The 16,787-nt window shown below is 46.1% G+C and overlaps 2 protein-coding genes across 2 annotated transcripts in view; both read left to right on the top strand.

Annotated features, from left to right (window-relative positions):
* Positions 1-12,040, top strand: part of ARMCX5 (armadillo repeat containing X-linked 5) — a 149,686-nt gene extending 137,646 nt beyond the window's left edge. Inside the window, exon 6 of the mRNA XM_089904261.1 lies at positions 11,962-12,040. The gene's annotated coding sequence lies outside the window, so the exon portion shown is untranslated. The remainder of the gene's footprint in view (positions 1-11,961) is intronic.
* Positions 12,041-12,690: 650 nt separating this feature from the next.
* Positions 12,691-16,541, top strand: GPRASP3 (G protein-coupled receptor associated sorting protein family member 3). The gene has a single exon (XM_089904252.1). It carries the CDS (start codon positions 12,962-12,964, stop codon positions 14,654-14,656), a length of 1,695 nt encoding a protein of 564 aa, XP_089760378.1. The 5' UTR covers positions 12,691-12,961; the 3' UTR covers positions 14,657-16,541.
* The last annotated feature ends 246 nt before the right edge of the window (positions 16,542-16,787 follow it).

The following is a 16,787-nucleotide window of genomic DNA, read 5'->3' as shown; positions in this document are numbered from 1 at the left end:
TTCTAGGCTGCAAGGTTTATGGAAGTAGGGCAAAGTGGCAGTTTTGCTTCCATTCACAAACCACAAGTGCTAACAGAGATCGTCCTGGTGGTGGAAATTGGAGATTGAATGTTTGTTTTGGCTATCAGTATTTTTCAAGACAGATCCTGTGTGTGTTTTAATACGTCGCCCGAGTTTTGCACAGAATACTGAAAGTCAGAGGGTCTCCAAACTCCTCATGGGGTGTTCCTCGCCAGCCCTGTGCTCCCACAGAGCAAGGCCCAGGCTTAGGGCTGGAAGCTTTGGCTCCGAATCCAGCCTTCCTTTCAGCTCTCTATCTTCACCCCATCAGGAGCTTCAGATTGTTCTAGCAAGCAGCTCAACCCCAGAGGCACAAGACTGTGCCCTGCGTCCTGCTGGGCTGCGGCGGACTTGCCGAGTGCGCGGTCACGTGGGGCTAACTGTGGGTCACGTGACCGCACCCTCACTTAGACCGGCGTGGAGGTGTGTCGCACTGAAAAGGGATGGGAAAGACTTGCACCTGACGCTTGACAGACGGCCGTGAGAGGAGTGGTCGGACGTGATGATGGATGCGTGGGTGGGTGTCTCTCCATGCTGCATTAGCCTGAAAGCTAATCCCTCAGGCGCCCAGAATTATGGCCTTTGTTGGCTGAGGACACAATCCCTCAGCCAATCGCGAGCGTCTTAGCCAGGGTCTGTTTTTGTCCAGGAGCTCAAGAGGCAGGAAGTCATCCTGCGGGAGGCATACGTGGAGGGAAGCATCGGCCGCTGCTAGAGGAGGTGGGCTCGAGGCCGGATATTGGCATCCGTGGGAGGTGGTGGTGGAGACTAGGTCCGGGTAGAGGAAGTGTCTCGGAGCCTCGCGCTCCCTCCTACCTTCTGCAAGCCCTTACCCCACCCTCGTCTCCCCGCCCAGCGCTGCGTGACTCTGTTTCTCTGTGTGGGTGGGAGAAGTGGACACGTGGAAGCAGTTGGCTTCAGGGGAGCCCAGAGAGAGGAAACGGTGAAGTGACAATTTGTGAACACCGGTGGCCCTGGATCAGGAAACTCAGGTGTGAGGATAGGAACTGTGAGCTACACTCCCTTCCTCCCACCTAGTTGGCACTCACTCTCTACTGTTTGTCTTTTCCAGACTGTGAGACCAGCTCATAATTGGCAGAGGGGGGAGATCCAAGGCTCCAGCTGGCTGGAGATGCAAGAGAGGAATGAACCCCAATCTGGGCAGCTCTGGGGAATGGGAGCTAACAGACTCAGGAGGAGGGAATCTGGATGCTTTGGGCCCTTCACATAGATTTCTCTTTGGGATACTGCCAAGCTTCTCTACTCCCAAGATGATACCTGGACCTGAGCTCCAGGCAGCAGCTCCCTCCCATCTAGGAACTCAAAAGCTGATACTCCATCTAGGCTCCCTCCTGCTACTGTGCTGGGCCTCAGAATAGGGTTTTTCTGGGAACCACCTATGGAAACTGTTTTATGGATGGTCTCATGTGTCCGCTGTGCAGACACTTCGCTCTCTTCCTTGTGTTTTGCTCTCTGTCCACTTCTTAGGGCTTGTTCCTTTGGTCTTATCCTAGGTAGCAGCCTTTGGTAAGTCCTTGTCCTCTTTCTAACTGAATTATCCCCACTCTCCCTACCCACCTCTCTCCCCCTACCCTGGCATCCACTGGATACCAAGGCAGTTTAAGAAAGTGCCACTAGGAAGTAATGAATTTTCCTAAGCCCACTCATATCCTTATTTTTATACTCACTATAGAGTTGCAACTATGCAGTAATACTACTTCAGGCCCTCCTGTTTATATATATATATATATATATATATATATGTTTTTTGTTTTTTGTTTTTTTGCGGTACGCGGGCCTCTCACTGTTGTGGCCTCTCCCGTTGTGGAGCACAGGCTCTGGACGTGCAGGCTCAGCGGCCATGGCTCACGGGCCTAGCCGCTCCGAGGCATGTGGGATCTTCCTGGACCAGGGCGCGAACCTGTGTCCCCTGCATCGGCAGGCGGACTCTCAACCACTGCGCCATCAGGAAAGCCCCTTCCTGTGGGCATGTGGGTAAAATTAGAGATTGAGGCCTTAGGACTACCTCCTCCTCTCTTACCCCCTGCCTCCTTTGTATTATCCTCCTACCTCCACTCTCCAGAATTCTGGTAATATAAGTATCAGGACCAATGTTTAGGTTGTGGCCTTTCCCCTCAAGCTTTGTTGTCTTGTCTGTGCCGTTTTAGAGTTTGACAAACACCTCAAACATGTGGTATAAGAAAAAATATATCTAACCTTTGTCCTTGGTTCCTGGCACAGGGCCTGAAAAAACCTTGGAATTTCTTGAGCCCTGGGAGTATCTTTGTTATGCTAATAAACGGACTGTGGTGGGTCCCTAGTTAGCTTCTGGTTGTGAGGATGTGGTCTGGTCACTAGAAGGACCAACCACGTGATTAGAGTTGGAGCTTTAGGCCAGCAGGAACTCCAGAGAAGGAAGGAGGGCTGGATTTGGGGTTCGATCACATGAACATTCCTGCCTGTGTAATGAAACCCCAGTGAAAACTTCCTGGTTGGTGAGCACACTGATATCCAGGGAGGGTGATGTTGCCCTGAATCCATGTGAAGAGGACATGGAATCTGTATATCTCAGACCCTTCAAGACCTTGTCCTATGTATATCCTTTCTTTTTTTTTTTTTTGCCATACACGGGCCTCTCACTGTTGTGGCCTCTCCCGTTGCGGAGCACAGGCTCCGGATGCGCAGGCTCAGCGGCCATGGCTCACGGGCCCAGCCACTCCGCGGCATGTGGGATCTTCCCGGACCGGGGCACGAACCCGTGTCCCCTGCATCGGCAGGTGGACTCTCAACCACTGCGCCACCAGGGAAGCCCTATCCTTTCTAATAAAACTATAATTCTACATATAGCACTTTTAGTGCTTTTATCAAACTTATAGCAAACTTGCTTTTATCAAACTTATAGCACTTTTATCAAACCTGAGGGGGTCGTGGGAACCCCTGAATTTATAACTGGTCAGTCAGAAGTATGGGTGGTCCCCCAAGTCTTGCAACTGACACCTGATCTCAAGTGGGGGCAGTATTATTGGGGACTGCACCCTTAAACCTGTGGAGTCTGATGCTAACTCCAGGTAGTTGGTGTCAAAGAACTGATGTCAGAATAATAGTGTCACACATCCTTATTTTTAGCAGCCACCCATAGATTAATATCTGTAAACTGACCTTTGATCCTATGCATCGTGCATAAGCAAGTTAAAATAAAGGAGGCAGAGCCTACCAGTGTATTATGGGTGAAAAAAGCAGCATATGTTTTTGTGGCATGCGTCTACAATTTAGATGATTTTTAAAGTTCTCTCTATATTTTTTCCTTATCAGAGTTCCCTCAGCCTGTATTTCCTGTTGGGGGTACTGCATTTATATTTGGGGAACTTCACACTGCAGTCTGGAGAGATACCTCTAAGTCCCACATGCATCCCAGGGCAGATGCTTAACTAACTCACGCCTGTGGGTTTTTTCAGTCTCAGCCAAAGCACTGGGTAAGTGTGTGGGGGGGTGTCCATGCATGAAGATGATTATCTCTGTTCTGATCACTCCTTGAGTAGCACTTGTAAGGGCCAAGATCATCCCTCAGTTTTTTCCTGGGAGTGTAGTTGAAGTAAATACTTCAACACTCATATAGCCCTTTTGTTTCTGCCCCCTTTCAGGATAAATATTATGGGCTATCTCATGTAATAAATATCAGGGCCTGTTCAGATGTCATTTGACCTACAATGTTGCTGCCTGGGGATAAAATTAGAGTGAATTTGTCATCTGTCCAATCATGAATGAAAGAAGGGTATCTTACAGCACAGCTGACCCTCTACTCTGCCCCCAATTTCAAAAAAGCAGCCTTCAGTGGGATCTCGTCTATAAAATACTACCAGGTCCCCAATGGAGGGTTTAAGTCCCTGTACTTTCCCATACAATTCTACCTTTCCATCTCCATTTGCAACACATTCTTCCAAGTCAGGGCCAGGACCAGAATGAGATAAAGATACAATTTAAGGAGGCACTCACTTGTGCCTCACCCAGTCCATGCCCTGCTCCACTTTGCCTGCACTGAAGCCACATGGGACTATCTGCTATTTTCCAACCCAACTATACTCTGTGCTTTACTACTTTTGTGCATTTCCCCAGTCTTTTCCCTCAATCTTCAATGCCCTCATGCCCTTTCTCTGCCTGTAGGAAACACAGTCATCCTTTTAGGCTCAGCTCAAATGCTAGGGCCTGTTTGAAGTCTTTCTGATACTCTCACCCTTACTCTTTGCCCCTTGGTAGGAAGTAATGCCTCCATCCTATGTACGTACACAGTATTTTATTCACCCCTATTTTAGCATTTGTTTCTTTGTATCATGCACTGGAGCGTTTTTTATGAATAAGACAGAACTAGTGTTGAGGGCCAGGTAGCATAGAGGAAGAAACTTGGACTCTGAAAGTGTGAATCAGACCCCAGTCAGTCTGACCTCAATGCCTGAGCCTTTTACTACTTTTCATAGTACAGTCGTCCTTCTGTATTCAGGGGGGATTGGTTCCAGGACCATCCAGAGATACAAAAATCCACAGATGCTCAAGTCCCTTGTATAAAATGGCATATTATTTGCACATAACCTGTGCACATCTCCCCATATACTTTATTTTATTATTATTTTTAAACATCTTTATTTTATTTATTTATTTTTTTTGGCTGCACTGGGTCTTCCTTGCAGCACACAGGCTCTTGGTTGCGGCACATGGGCTTGTCTCTGGTTGTGGCGCTTGGGCTTAGTTGCCTGGTAACATGTGGGATCTTAGTTCCCCGACCAGGGATCAAACCCGCGTCCCCTGCATTGGAAGGCAGACCCTTAACCACTGGACCACCAGGGAAGTCCCCTCCCCATATACTTCAAGTCATCTCTAGATTACTTACAATACCTAATACAATGTAAATTCTGCGTGAATGTTGTAAATACAATGCCAATGCTACATAAATAGTTGCCAGTGTGTGTCAAATTAAAGTTTTGATTTCTGGAACTTTCTGGAGTTCTTTGATTCAAATATTTTTGATCCCTGGTTGGTTGAATCTGTGGATGCAGAACCCGGGATATGGAAGGGTGACTGTACTTATTGTTAATATCAAGATTTAATGAGTGCTTTATAAGTGCCAGATACTCTTCTAAGGGTTCTAAATATATTAACTTATTTAATCCTCAAAACAACTGTATAGAGTAGATGCTGTTATTGTCTCTGTTCTACACATGAGGAAGCTGAGGCACAGACTCGTAACTTGGCAAGCTCAGTTAGCAGAGCTTGATTTGATTAGCGGAGGAGCTGAGATTCAAACCTTTGTAGTTTGAATCTGGAGCTGGCATGTGTTGCCACTACACTACATCTATTGGGTTGGCCAAAAAGTTCATTCAAACTTTTTTGCCAGCCCAATATATCCCTCTAGCGCTAATTATCACTAAAAGCTGCCATCATCACCATGACTATCTTCATCATCAGATTTTCTCCTCCTTACAGCTTGTAGCAAAGTACTTTATTCATCATAAAGAAACTTGAACCTGAGTGTTGCTAGACTCCCTGCCCCTTATCCCCTTCTACCTGTGAATCAGCATACTCCGGATTTTCCTTCCTTCCCAACTTAATGGGCCATCATGGGCCATCATTTTTACTACTCACCTACCTCATCCTCTAGCGCCTGGCTCCACTGTCCTGGCAAAATCTCAGCTCTTGATAAATCCCAAATATCCACCTCTTTCTATACCTGTGTTGCTTAGTACAGTGCACCTGGGGAAAGTTAACCAAAACTTTCTGGCTGTTGACACTATGAATTTATCTTTCTCAACCTCAGTACAGTCCTCAGGATAGAAAGCAGATAACCTTTGATATCTTTACACTATGGATATTTCACATGGGTGCACTTCCACACAATGACTCTCTGAATTGCAACTAGGCTTATCTATAAGCTCACGTATTTAATGTACCTCTGAACCCCCTAGATAAGTAAGGTTTAGGTTTTCTGCCTGAAGCCTTCCTTTTCAATCTAAAACAGAAGCCAATCACAGTTGTCAGACCTCTAGCAATCATTAGGCAAGATGTTCAGAATCTACAGTTTTCCTTTCACGTGGAAACATGAGTTCTGCCACTGGTTTTAAGAGGTAGGGCTTACTGACAGACAGAAGTCAGGAACTATTACTCACCGAAGCATTGTTTTGTGCCTGAGCATACATAACATTTAGGATTGTTCCATATAACAAGGAATTCAACTAAAACTAACTTAATAAGGAAATTTATTATCCACAGATCAGAAGTACTGAGGCAGAGAAGTCTTGGTGATTGTTTGATTCAGCTAAGGACTCAGCTTTTATCCATCACTTTCTTCTGCCATTCATAATATCAACTTCCATCCTAAGGCTGGAAACTTGATGGCTGCAAGGAGTCAAGCAACTTTCCAAGGAAGAAAAGGAGATACCTTTACTGATGGCTTTGTCTTATGAGTGAGGACACTTTCCTCAGAAATCCTTCTGCAATCTTCTCTTCTTCATGTCTCATTGAGCAGAGTTACATCACCAGCCATTCCTGAACCAGAGTACCAAGGGGATGCATTATCCTTAGACGAAGCAGACTCACCTCTGGAATTTGGATCAGCCTCCCTGTGGCACATCACTACAAGGAGGAGGGAGGCATACTTATGTAAAAGTGATGTTCTTTTAGTAAAGGGTTATGTTAAGCAACACAGAATATACAAAGCACCAAGGTTACAGTAAGAAAGAGCACAGCGGTGATGTCTTAGCAATCATGACCTCTAAAAGCCACCGTGGAGATCGCATCTACTCTTTTTTTTAACATCTTTATTGGAGTATAATTGCTTTACAATGGTGTGTTAGTTTCTGCTTTCTAACAAAGTGAATCAGTTATACATATACATATGTCCCCATATCTCTTCCCTCTTGCGTCTCCCTCACTCCCACCCTCCCCATCCCACCCCCCTAGGTGGTCACCAGGCACCGAGCTGATCTCCCTGTGCTATGCAGCTGCTTCCCACTAGCTATCTATTTTATGTTTGGTAGTGTATATATGTCCATACCACTCTCTTACTTCGTCCCAGCTTACCCTTCCCCCTCCCCATATCCTCAGGTCCATTCTCTAGTAGGTCTGCGTCTTTATTCCCGTCTTGCCCCTAGGTTCTTTATGACCTTTTTTTTTTTTAGATTCCATATATATGTGTTAGCATACGGTATTTGGTTTTCTCTTTCTGACTTACTTCATCTACTCTTACTGCTTTCCCCAGCCCACCCCATAATATGACTAGATCACAATTTTAATAGGAACTAGAAAGACCTGACACTTGCAGATATTTCAGAATATCAGATAGTTTCTCAGTTAGTGTGTACAAGAATCCTGTGAAGTAGTTATTACCAATCCCCTTTGAGGGATGACTTAACTGAGTTATAAAAACATTAAGTACCTTTTCCAAAATGACACAAATAGTTAGTGGTAAAATCTCTATTTAAACTTTGGACTGCCTGGCTCTGAAGTCTGGCTAAGTCCCAGAGTAGAGCCCAGGGGAGAAAGTCTGTACTCTACCATGCAGCCTCCTTTTAGAAAATGCTTCCAGCGATCAGAAACTGGTAACTCTAGTCTAAGCAAGCACCTAGTAGTATAGTGCACTGCCGCTTCATGGTGGTGGTGGTGGTAACTGAGATGACTTTTCTACTGGGGTTAAGTCACAGTTGCTCAGACCTCACCACCAGGAACTTTGATTCAGGAAGTCTGAATTCTAATCTGCACTCCACGTTAAGAATTTGGGGGCTGAGATGCCAGGTTCAGGGAGTCACGTAAATTTTCTATACCTGGGAGGGAAAAGAGCAGATATTTATGGAGCAGCTAGGCTTTCAAGGGCAACTTTATTCCCAGATCTGAAGTTCAGCTGAAAAGAAGAGGATGAAAGCTGTGTTCATTCGTCTTTAGTTATCCTGTTAAAATCCATAGGACACACTTCCAGTTTCAGTTCTGACATATAAAGAGCTTGGAAGTCATTGTTCCTGTACTTACAAGAAAAAAAGCTGAACAAACTGAGAATCAATGACTTATCTTAAACCCATCAGAGAACTGAGGTCACAGGGCAAATGACCACCCCAAATTCTGGAAAAAGACATCCAGAGAGTCACAGCCTATATCTCTTTACATAGAGCAGAAACTGCTAGAGACATAAACAGGTAAGAACACTTAAGTGGGAATTTTGACAAATTGATAGAGACTGAGGGTGGAATAGCAGGAGAGTGAGAAACCCCTAGAGACCTGCAGTCTTAGCAGTGTTGTGGGCTTTACCTCCAGGAACTCCAGCAGGTTCTCATAGTGAATATTCCAGAAAGATCTCCTCAGGGCTCTGGCAGTGGGAGGGGAAGTGTACACTCAATAAATACACCCCCGGGCTTCCCTGGTGGCGCAGTGGTTGAGAGTCCGCCTGCCGATGCAGGGGACGCGGGTTAGTGCCCTGGTCTGGGAAGATCCCACATGCCGCGGAACGGCTGAGCCCGTGAGCCATGGCCGCTGAGCCTGCGCGTCCGGAGCCTGTGCTCCGCAACGGGAGAGGCCACAACAGTGAGAGGCCCGCGTACAGCAAAAAAAAAAAAAAAAAAAAAGATAAATAAATACACCCCCGAGTCTTCTCCATAACAAAGGCCTAATCTCCAGCGGAAAAGACTTTCCCAGAGCCTTATTCCAGCTGAGGGAAAGGCATTCCTCCTATCCAGCACACTCTAGCCTTCCATTCTCCTGTAAAGGGGAGAAAGATGCTAAAGAAACACTTGTGAAGGTCACAGTCTAGAGACAGGCCCACAAAAGACTGGAATTTAACCAGAAGATTATATAACACTTCCTCTCCTCCACATGCTAACAGGCCTCCAGTGTAGTAACAATGGAGTGCAGCTGAAAGAGTTGCAAGATGCAGACTCTCTCTGCAAGATGTAATTAGGGAAACACAAAGTTAAGAGGAGAGACAAAAATAAAGACGCTAGAGGAATTTGAAGACTGACACCTGCAGCTACAGCAAACATTACACACAGCCCAACTGCTAACCAGCTTAACATAAAGCTTCTCACTGAAGGTCTATTTACCTCAGTTCCTATTACCCAACACATCATATCCAGCTTGCAACACAAAATTATAACACATAATAAAGGCAAGAAAAAGCATTATTTAAGGACACAAATCATCAGAACCAGGCTCAGATATAATGCAGATTTTGGAATTAAAAATAAGTATAATTTATTTGTTAATAGATAAACTAGACTGGTGTGTATGGCAAGTGTGTGAGATCCCAGTTGGTTCTAATCCCTGCCACATTCCCACCCTGCCAAAGATGATGAGCACTTGAAGGCAACTGCAAGAGAATACCTGACAGAACCCGGGAAGAGAAGCCAGGACCGGCCCTACCTGGTGCCTGACACCTGGCTATGGGATGAGAGACAGGGAGGACTGTCTGAGCCGGTGCGGGTCCTGAGAGGGAAAGGCCCTCTTTCCTGGGCAACTGCGGGGGCGGCGAAATGGCAAAGTGTGCTACCGTGCTATCACTGCGACTGAGAAAATGGCAGTGTGGCAGAGAGGATGACGACACTGGCGCAGACAGGTGGTTTGTTTCCTCAGGCCAGAGGTCTGTCTAGGGCTGCCTTCCCTTAGAAGAGGGGCAGTGGCTCAGCCTCCACGGGCGCCGCCTCCCACCTTCCTCCCGCCCGCGGCCCCAGAAGGTGTAAAACAGACCCGGGGAGGGCCGTCCTCACAGCTCCTCTGCCACTGGTGCCCAGGGAGGATGGCGCGCGCGATGGGGGAGGGTAGGGGGGCGGACTCCGATCAGTCCGGTACACACACACACACAACACACACACACACCCCGGGACGATCTGTATCCATCCGCTGCTCCCTCCAGCGCGGCCCTCCCTACCCTACCAACCCCAGCCCCCACTGCCCACCGCCCGCTGGCCCCACACGCTGCGGTGCCAGAAGTGTGCGGGGTGGGAAGGGTGGTCGCCCGAAGAGTAGCCGCGGAGGACCGGCGGGCCCCGCCCCTGAGGCCGGGACTCCTGGCCCCGCCCCTTTCTGGGTCGGAACTACGGTGGGCCTGGGAGGGGGCGTCGAGCCCATTCGTGCCGTATCCCTCCGCCCCCTTCCCGACACCCTCGCCGCGAGCGGTTGGTGCCGCAGCCTTCGTAGCCCCTGTCTGGTTTGGCGCAGCCGCGCGGGGGGCAGGACGCCTCTTTGCCGTTCTGCCCGCACGGCGAGCGGTGGGAATCCGAGTGAGGAGCTGCGACAGGAGGGGGAGGCCGACCATCGGGACCCTGCGTCTGCGAAGGCAAGTGGGGGTGTCTCGGGGGCGACGAGCGGCTCACAACCTGCCCCACGGACCCTGGCAGCCTGACGAGGGGGAGGCAACCGGGTCGGAGCGGGTCTCTGAGAGAGGTGCGCATCGCTGGGGGACCCCTGGCGCTGAGGGGGCGGCGACCGGCGCGGACCGGTCCTGGGGCGCGAGGTCTTGGCCTCAGGTCTTTCCTCGGATCCTGGGGAGGCGAACGGCGCGGCCGCTCCCCGGCGGGCTTTCTGGGCGCCCGCGCTCCGCCGTCGACGGTGCCTGTGCCAGGAGAGGGCTGTGGGGGAGGCTGCTGCGGGCGAAATGGCGGAGGGGAGCCGGGGTGGGGGCGTCGGAGAGGCCGCCTGGGGTGGCGATCAGAGCCCGGTGCCGAGCGGGCGGGCGCGGGGGGCCGCCCGCCCGGGCCCTGATTCTGGAAAGGGGTCTGTGGGACCCCGCGTGCCGGGTGCTGTCCCTTCGCACAGGCGCCTCTTTGATGCCAGAGTGTCCTGTGTGCCCGGTAGGTCTGGCACATTCCGTGAAAGGGGAACTGAGCGAGTAGATTATGAAGACACCAAAATGAAAAGTTTATGTGCCTCTTAATACAGCAGTTTTGTTGCCTTCCATATTTAGGTCTTGGACCCAATTAAATGCAAGAAAATGGCAGGTTGAGGAGTCAATAGGCTTTCACAGGAAGGATCCGTGTAAATAAATAATGTATTAATCCATCTTTCTCATTTGGGATCTGTTTTCTCAACATCCTAGCCCACTTTAATATGTTAAGGTGTGATCATGGCTCTTCAGAATAGAGAGGAAATTTTTCTGAAGGGTCAATTTAGAACGCGTGAAGTCAGTTTGCATCTTCATTTTCTGTTTTTGGAAACCCAAACCCCAGCTACCCTTCACAGCCCCCTCTCATTTTGGTGCAGAAGCAGTCCCACAGAAGATTTTGTGGAGCTCCTGGGAAATTCTGAGACCTGAGAGACATTTATTTACTTATTCCTTGATTCTTCAAAAGGAGGTTTTAGGACCTGAATTCTGGAATCTGTTCGCTAACCTGATACTTTTCTACCATTGTCAACATACTCTCTTGGTGTTTTGCTGAATGCCGCTTCTCTTTCTATAGGGCGTGACTCTTCTCCAGCTAGTGGACTGTTCTGTAGTGGTAAGGGTAGCATCTCCTGAGGACACCTGCTATGTGGGCTGGCTGGCATAGGTGGTGAATGATATAGGAACTATGTATGTGTGGGGAAGGGGAAAAGGCAGGGGCATGCAAGATGGTATTGAAATAGTAGTCCCCATTATGTTCACTGCCTGTCTTCTAAATACAGTTGTTCCACTACCCATTCTTGCACCTCATCTTTTTGTTCAAGGAAGGTGTGGCCTCTGCTAGGAAAATGACTGACTTTAGTGTTGGGAGGTGTGATTAGACAAGCTGCAGGTCTTTGGGGAGTGGATGGGGGATCATTTGGGAGGAGAAGACAGGTGGGAGATATTTAACATGGCCTTGAATGTACAGAAGCATATGTTGTAACATTTGTCATGGGTGTTGGGCCATCTCAGTCTCTTTTGTTTTCTTTCCTCTTTTTGTCTATCCATAGGTTTGTTCCTTTATAGAGTACTGTAGAAATCTGCAGGTAGCTGTTCACTTTGAATTTGATTAAGAAAGAGGACAAAAGCTACTCATTTGGATCCAAGGTGAGTGTGAGCATGAGCACCCCTATTGATTGGGAATGGGAATTGGCTGTTGGCAAGTAAGAGCAGATCATATCTTGGAGCCATTGTCTTCCAACTTCCCACACACCTCTGCCCTCACATTTATGTATAAGAAATGGGGCTAGGGTGAGCCAGGATTGTGCCTATAGGGTAATTGATAGATACCTAGGAAGTGGGGAAGGAAGCCATGAGGAGGACCAAGGAGGCCAGAAACATTATATTCACAAAGCCTTAGATTTGGAAAGGCAGGTATTGGGTTTAGAAGCCAGAATGCATGTCTGTCTACCAAATACTTAAAATTCCAATCCCTCCTGTGTTTTTGTCCATAGGTCTGCCTGTGAGTCGACTACAGGGCTTATCAACACTGGAAGCAAGAAAGGGGAAAATTGCACCAGATCAGTGCAGGTTGGTGTGAGGCCTACCAGATAGACCTATAGAGTATAGTGGTATATACCAAAGGGGCTGGACACTCCTTAGCCTCTCTCACTTTCACCAAGCTTTCCCATCGTCTCTGTTCCTATTTGATGCAGAGAAAAGAGTATGGAAGTGCCTGGGTAGGGCATTGTTGGGCATTAGTGGGACTGTGGAAGGGATAAAATGAGGTAACAGAGTTTTATACTACTCTACTTCTCCTACCACACAATCTATCTCTACTTTCACAGGTCCTCTGTGGCTCTCTGCATAGAAAAGCACAGTTGGAAGAGACTCAAAGCCCATTTTCTTCTTCCACCTCAGGCCTATCTCCAGTGGTGGCTGTGGTGGCCTTGAAGTGACAGAAGATCATCACCTTCAACCCAGTAAAAGAATATTAAGACACTGACCTGGGACATATTGAGAACCAAAGCCAAGACTGTATAGAGCTATCTACATAACTGGGCTTCAACCATGGCTGGGGTTAAGAATGCAAGTAGAAAGAATAGGAGTAGAAAGAATGAGAGTAAAAAGAAGGCCAAAACTGAAAATAGGGCTGGTGTACAAGCTGAAGCCAAGAGGGAGGCTACTGGCGTAGTCAGATCTGTAGCCAAGACCCAGGCCAAAGCAGTAGCCAAGGCAGGGACTCAGGAAGATCCAGTGGCAGAGGTGAAGGCAGCGTCTAAGAACAAGATTGTTACTGAGATGAAGGAAGGAGCTCTGGCAGATTTCAGTCCCAAAGCTGAAGATGAGGCCACTAGAGCATCTCGGTTTTGTTCTGTGGCTGAGGCTAGTGCTGAGTCCAGTGCTGAGTCCAGGTCTACGTGTAAAGATAAGACTGGTATTGATACCTGGTTTTGGGCTGAGGAAGAAGCCAGTGTTGGTTCCTGGTTCTGGAATGGAGAAGAGGCTGGTAATCGTTTCAGTGCTAAGGATGAAGGTAAAGCTGATATTTGTCCCCCATCCTGTGCTAAGAATTTGGAGCCTGTGGCTGGGGCCAACTGCAAGGCTAGGCCAGGGGCTGAGGAGGAGGAGGAGGAGAACGTTATTGGGAGCTGGTTTTGGGATGGAGATGAAACTAGTTTTGACCCTAACCCTAGACCTGTGAGCAGGATAATTAAGCCCCAGCCTGTGGATGAAATTAATGAAAAAGATAGGCCCAAGGACTGGTCTGAGGTAACTATCTGGCCCAAAGCTCCTGCTGTAACTCCAGCAGTGTTAGGCTTTAGATCCCAAGTCCCATTTGAGAAAAAGCCTCCTTCATATGTTGTCCTGGCCTCCGCTGAGGAAAATACCCATTCTTTGCCTGTGGCAACAGCGTGCCCTTCTAGGAGCACCCCCTCAAGCTCACAGCCTGTCTCTGAGTACCCATTTGGTTCTGACCCTTGTATCCAGACCATAGAGGAGATTAGACGCCAAATCAGGATCAGGGAGGTAAATGGGATTAAGCCATTTGCTTGCCCTTGCAAAATGGAATGCTACATGGATTCTGAGGAGTTTGAAAAACTTGTTACCTTACTTAAATCAACTACTGATCCTCTCATTCATAAAATAGCTCAAATTGCAATGGGGATCATTAATGTTCATCCATTTGCCCAAGAGTTCATTAATGAGGTGGGTGTAGTGACACTTATTGAAAGCTTGCTTAGTTTTCCTTCCTCTGAAATGAGAAAAAAGGCTGTAATTACTCTGAATCCCCCCTCTGGGGATGAAAGACAACGCAAGGTTGAATTACATGTTAAGCATATGTGTAAGGAAACCATGTCTTTTCCCTTGAACTCACCTGGACAGCAATCCGGATTAAAGATACTAGGACAACTGGCTACTGATTCTAACCATCACCACATTGTTGCCAATTACTTTTCAGAGCTTTTTCATTTGCTCTCCCTGGGAAATCGTAAAACCAGAAATCTTGTTTTGAAAGTACTTTTGAATATGTCTGAAAATCCAACTGCAGCCAGAGACATGATCAATACAAAAGCATTAGCAGCATTAAAACTCATCTTTAACCAAAAAGAGGCAAAAGCCAATCTCGTTAGTGCTGTGGCCATATTTATTAACATAAAGGAGCATATCAGAAAGGGCTCAATTGTAGTTGTTGATCATTTGAGTTATAATACACTCATGGCCATTTTCCGTGAAGTTAAAGTGATCATCGAAACAATGTAAAATGAGCTAGAAATGAAAGAGAACCCTTTGAACAATCTCCAAACTCTAACAGGCTGTGTGTTCCCAAAGAGCCATGCATAATGTTTTGGTTATTACAGTGTGCATGTTATAAATTACATCTTTAACACAATATTACCTGTGACAGTCTAGGTCTGAGCTAGACCATTTTGGGGTATCAAATTAATATTTCATTGTGAGTTGAAAACATCTGTTGATTATTCTCTTGTGTAGATGGGGAGCTTTTTAACATTTAAGATAGCAAATTGGTGCATCATAAGTAAGCTAACTTTTCATTAGTATCTGCTTAGATCCATTTGCAGCTTCAAATGATTTAAAAAGATAATATCCTTGAATTTATAATCTAGTTGTAGAAACAAGGCATATACACACAAAAAGATATCTAACAGTACACACACACACATATATATATGTATACACACACACTCATTGCCAAATGTGCACTCTCAATATGTAAAGAAAGCAGGGTTGCTACCGGCTGTTTAATGTAAAAGGAATTACTGTTTTTCCCCTATTCTACCTGCATCAGATAACTCATTCTACAACACACAAATGGCCCTGAATCTCAGATAAAATGTAATATTCATCTTTTATTTTGCTACTACATTTATAACTCCTATATTGTTAGGCTATTTCATTTATGTCAAGTAATCTTGCACAAGAGAAAGGAGGTAGATGTAGGGAGGAAACATTTCCTGAGTACCTACTCATGTCAGATACTGTGTTGGCATTATATTTTACAGGTTTCTTCTTCTCAACAATGGTTCTCTGAGCTATGTACTGGTATTTTTTTTTATGATTATAACTCGTTATTCTGGATTGCCTCCAATGGCAGTTAAGGAGGTTGAATACTTATTCCTAGATTCCCACAGCAGGCAAGTGTGGCATAGCTGTTTTGTCTGATACCAAAACCCGCTCTCATTGCACTACCTAATAGTCCTCTTCCACTTTTTGTGTGGCAGCCTTCAAGGCTCACAGACTGGTTTTAATGATTCAGTTTTGCTGTAGATAATGTCCCTGCCAGTCTTGCAATTCTTAACTTCCTCTAAATGCACATGTCCATTAGGCATTTGGCTAAACCTTGCTGGAGTAAGAAGAAAAGTCTGGGATGAGTGTATGGATTTGAACTGGCAGTGTCTGGGAAACAGTAGGTGCCCCAAACTGTTGAATGAATGAGATGTAGATTTGGAGCCAAACAACTGAAATTTGCTATGTGTCCTTCCTATCTTCTTCAATAAAGAACTGGAATCATTCTGTACATTGTTTCATACCTTACAGTTTAAAGGATAATTGCTTTTTTCTTCCTTGCAAAATTATACCTTAATTTGTTTACCATTTATAATTTATTCTCCTGTGTGTCGTATGAAAAGATAAACGGTTCTATCTTTTACTAGTAGGCAAGCCTACTCTCTGCATTTGTACCAGCTAAAACTGTACAGGATAAACTTAATTGGAGAAATTTAGGCCCAGGCCCAGAACTGCAGCTTCATCAACACAAAACAGGAAAGCTAAGAGAGGAGCTGCTGCCTCAATCTACATGATAGTGATTCCTGGAAGTCTGTGGTCCAGAAAGCATTCCCAGGACTTGGGCTATAGCTATAGACTCAGGGTAGGAATTACAACCCCTGGTCTGAGCTGAAGAGAATGTTTCAGTGTGTAAAAATATTGGGTTATATGCTTTGAGATTTTTAAACAGTTAAGAAATTAAAACAAGATCATACTGTAAATACTGTTTGTAACTTGCCTTTCTTCCAACTAACTGTATATTGTGACCATCTTTCCATATCAATAAATAGGCTTCTACAAATATTTTTGAATCTCTTAATGTTTTTCCTGTGTTAACATTTGGTGCATAGTGCCCTAATCTTTCATTGCATATCATCTTAATAAAGAATATGCATAAATTTATTCTCTTACAGAAATAGAACTACAGTATTCTGCAACTTGCCTTTTTGTCTTTTCAGTTATCTTTCCAATTTAGTATTATACAGATCTACCACATGCTTTTATTTAATAGCTTTATTGAGATATAATTGACATACCTCAAACCACACATATTTAAAGTATACAGTTTGGTAAGTTTTAACATATGTATACAGACACGAAACCATCA

This window comes from Delphinapterus leucas, chromosome X, assembly GCF_059928025.1.
Source record: "Delphinapterus leucas isolate spDelLeu-1000000601 "Yukka" chromosome X, BTC_Dleu_Yukka2, whole genome shotgun sequence".
NCBI lineage: Eukaryota > Metazoa > Chordata > Mammalia > Artiodactyla > Monodontidae > Delphinapterus > Delphinapterus leucas.
This window is presented reverse-complemented; position numbering and strand designations above follow the sequence as displayed.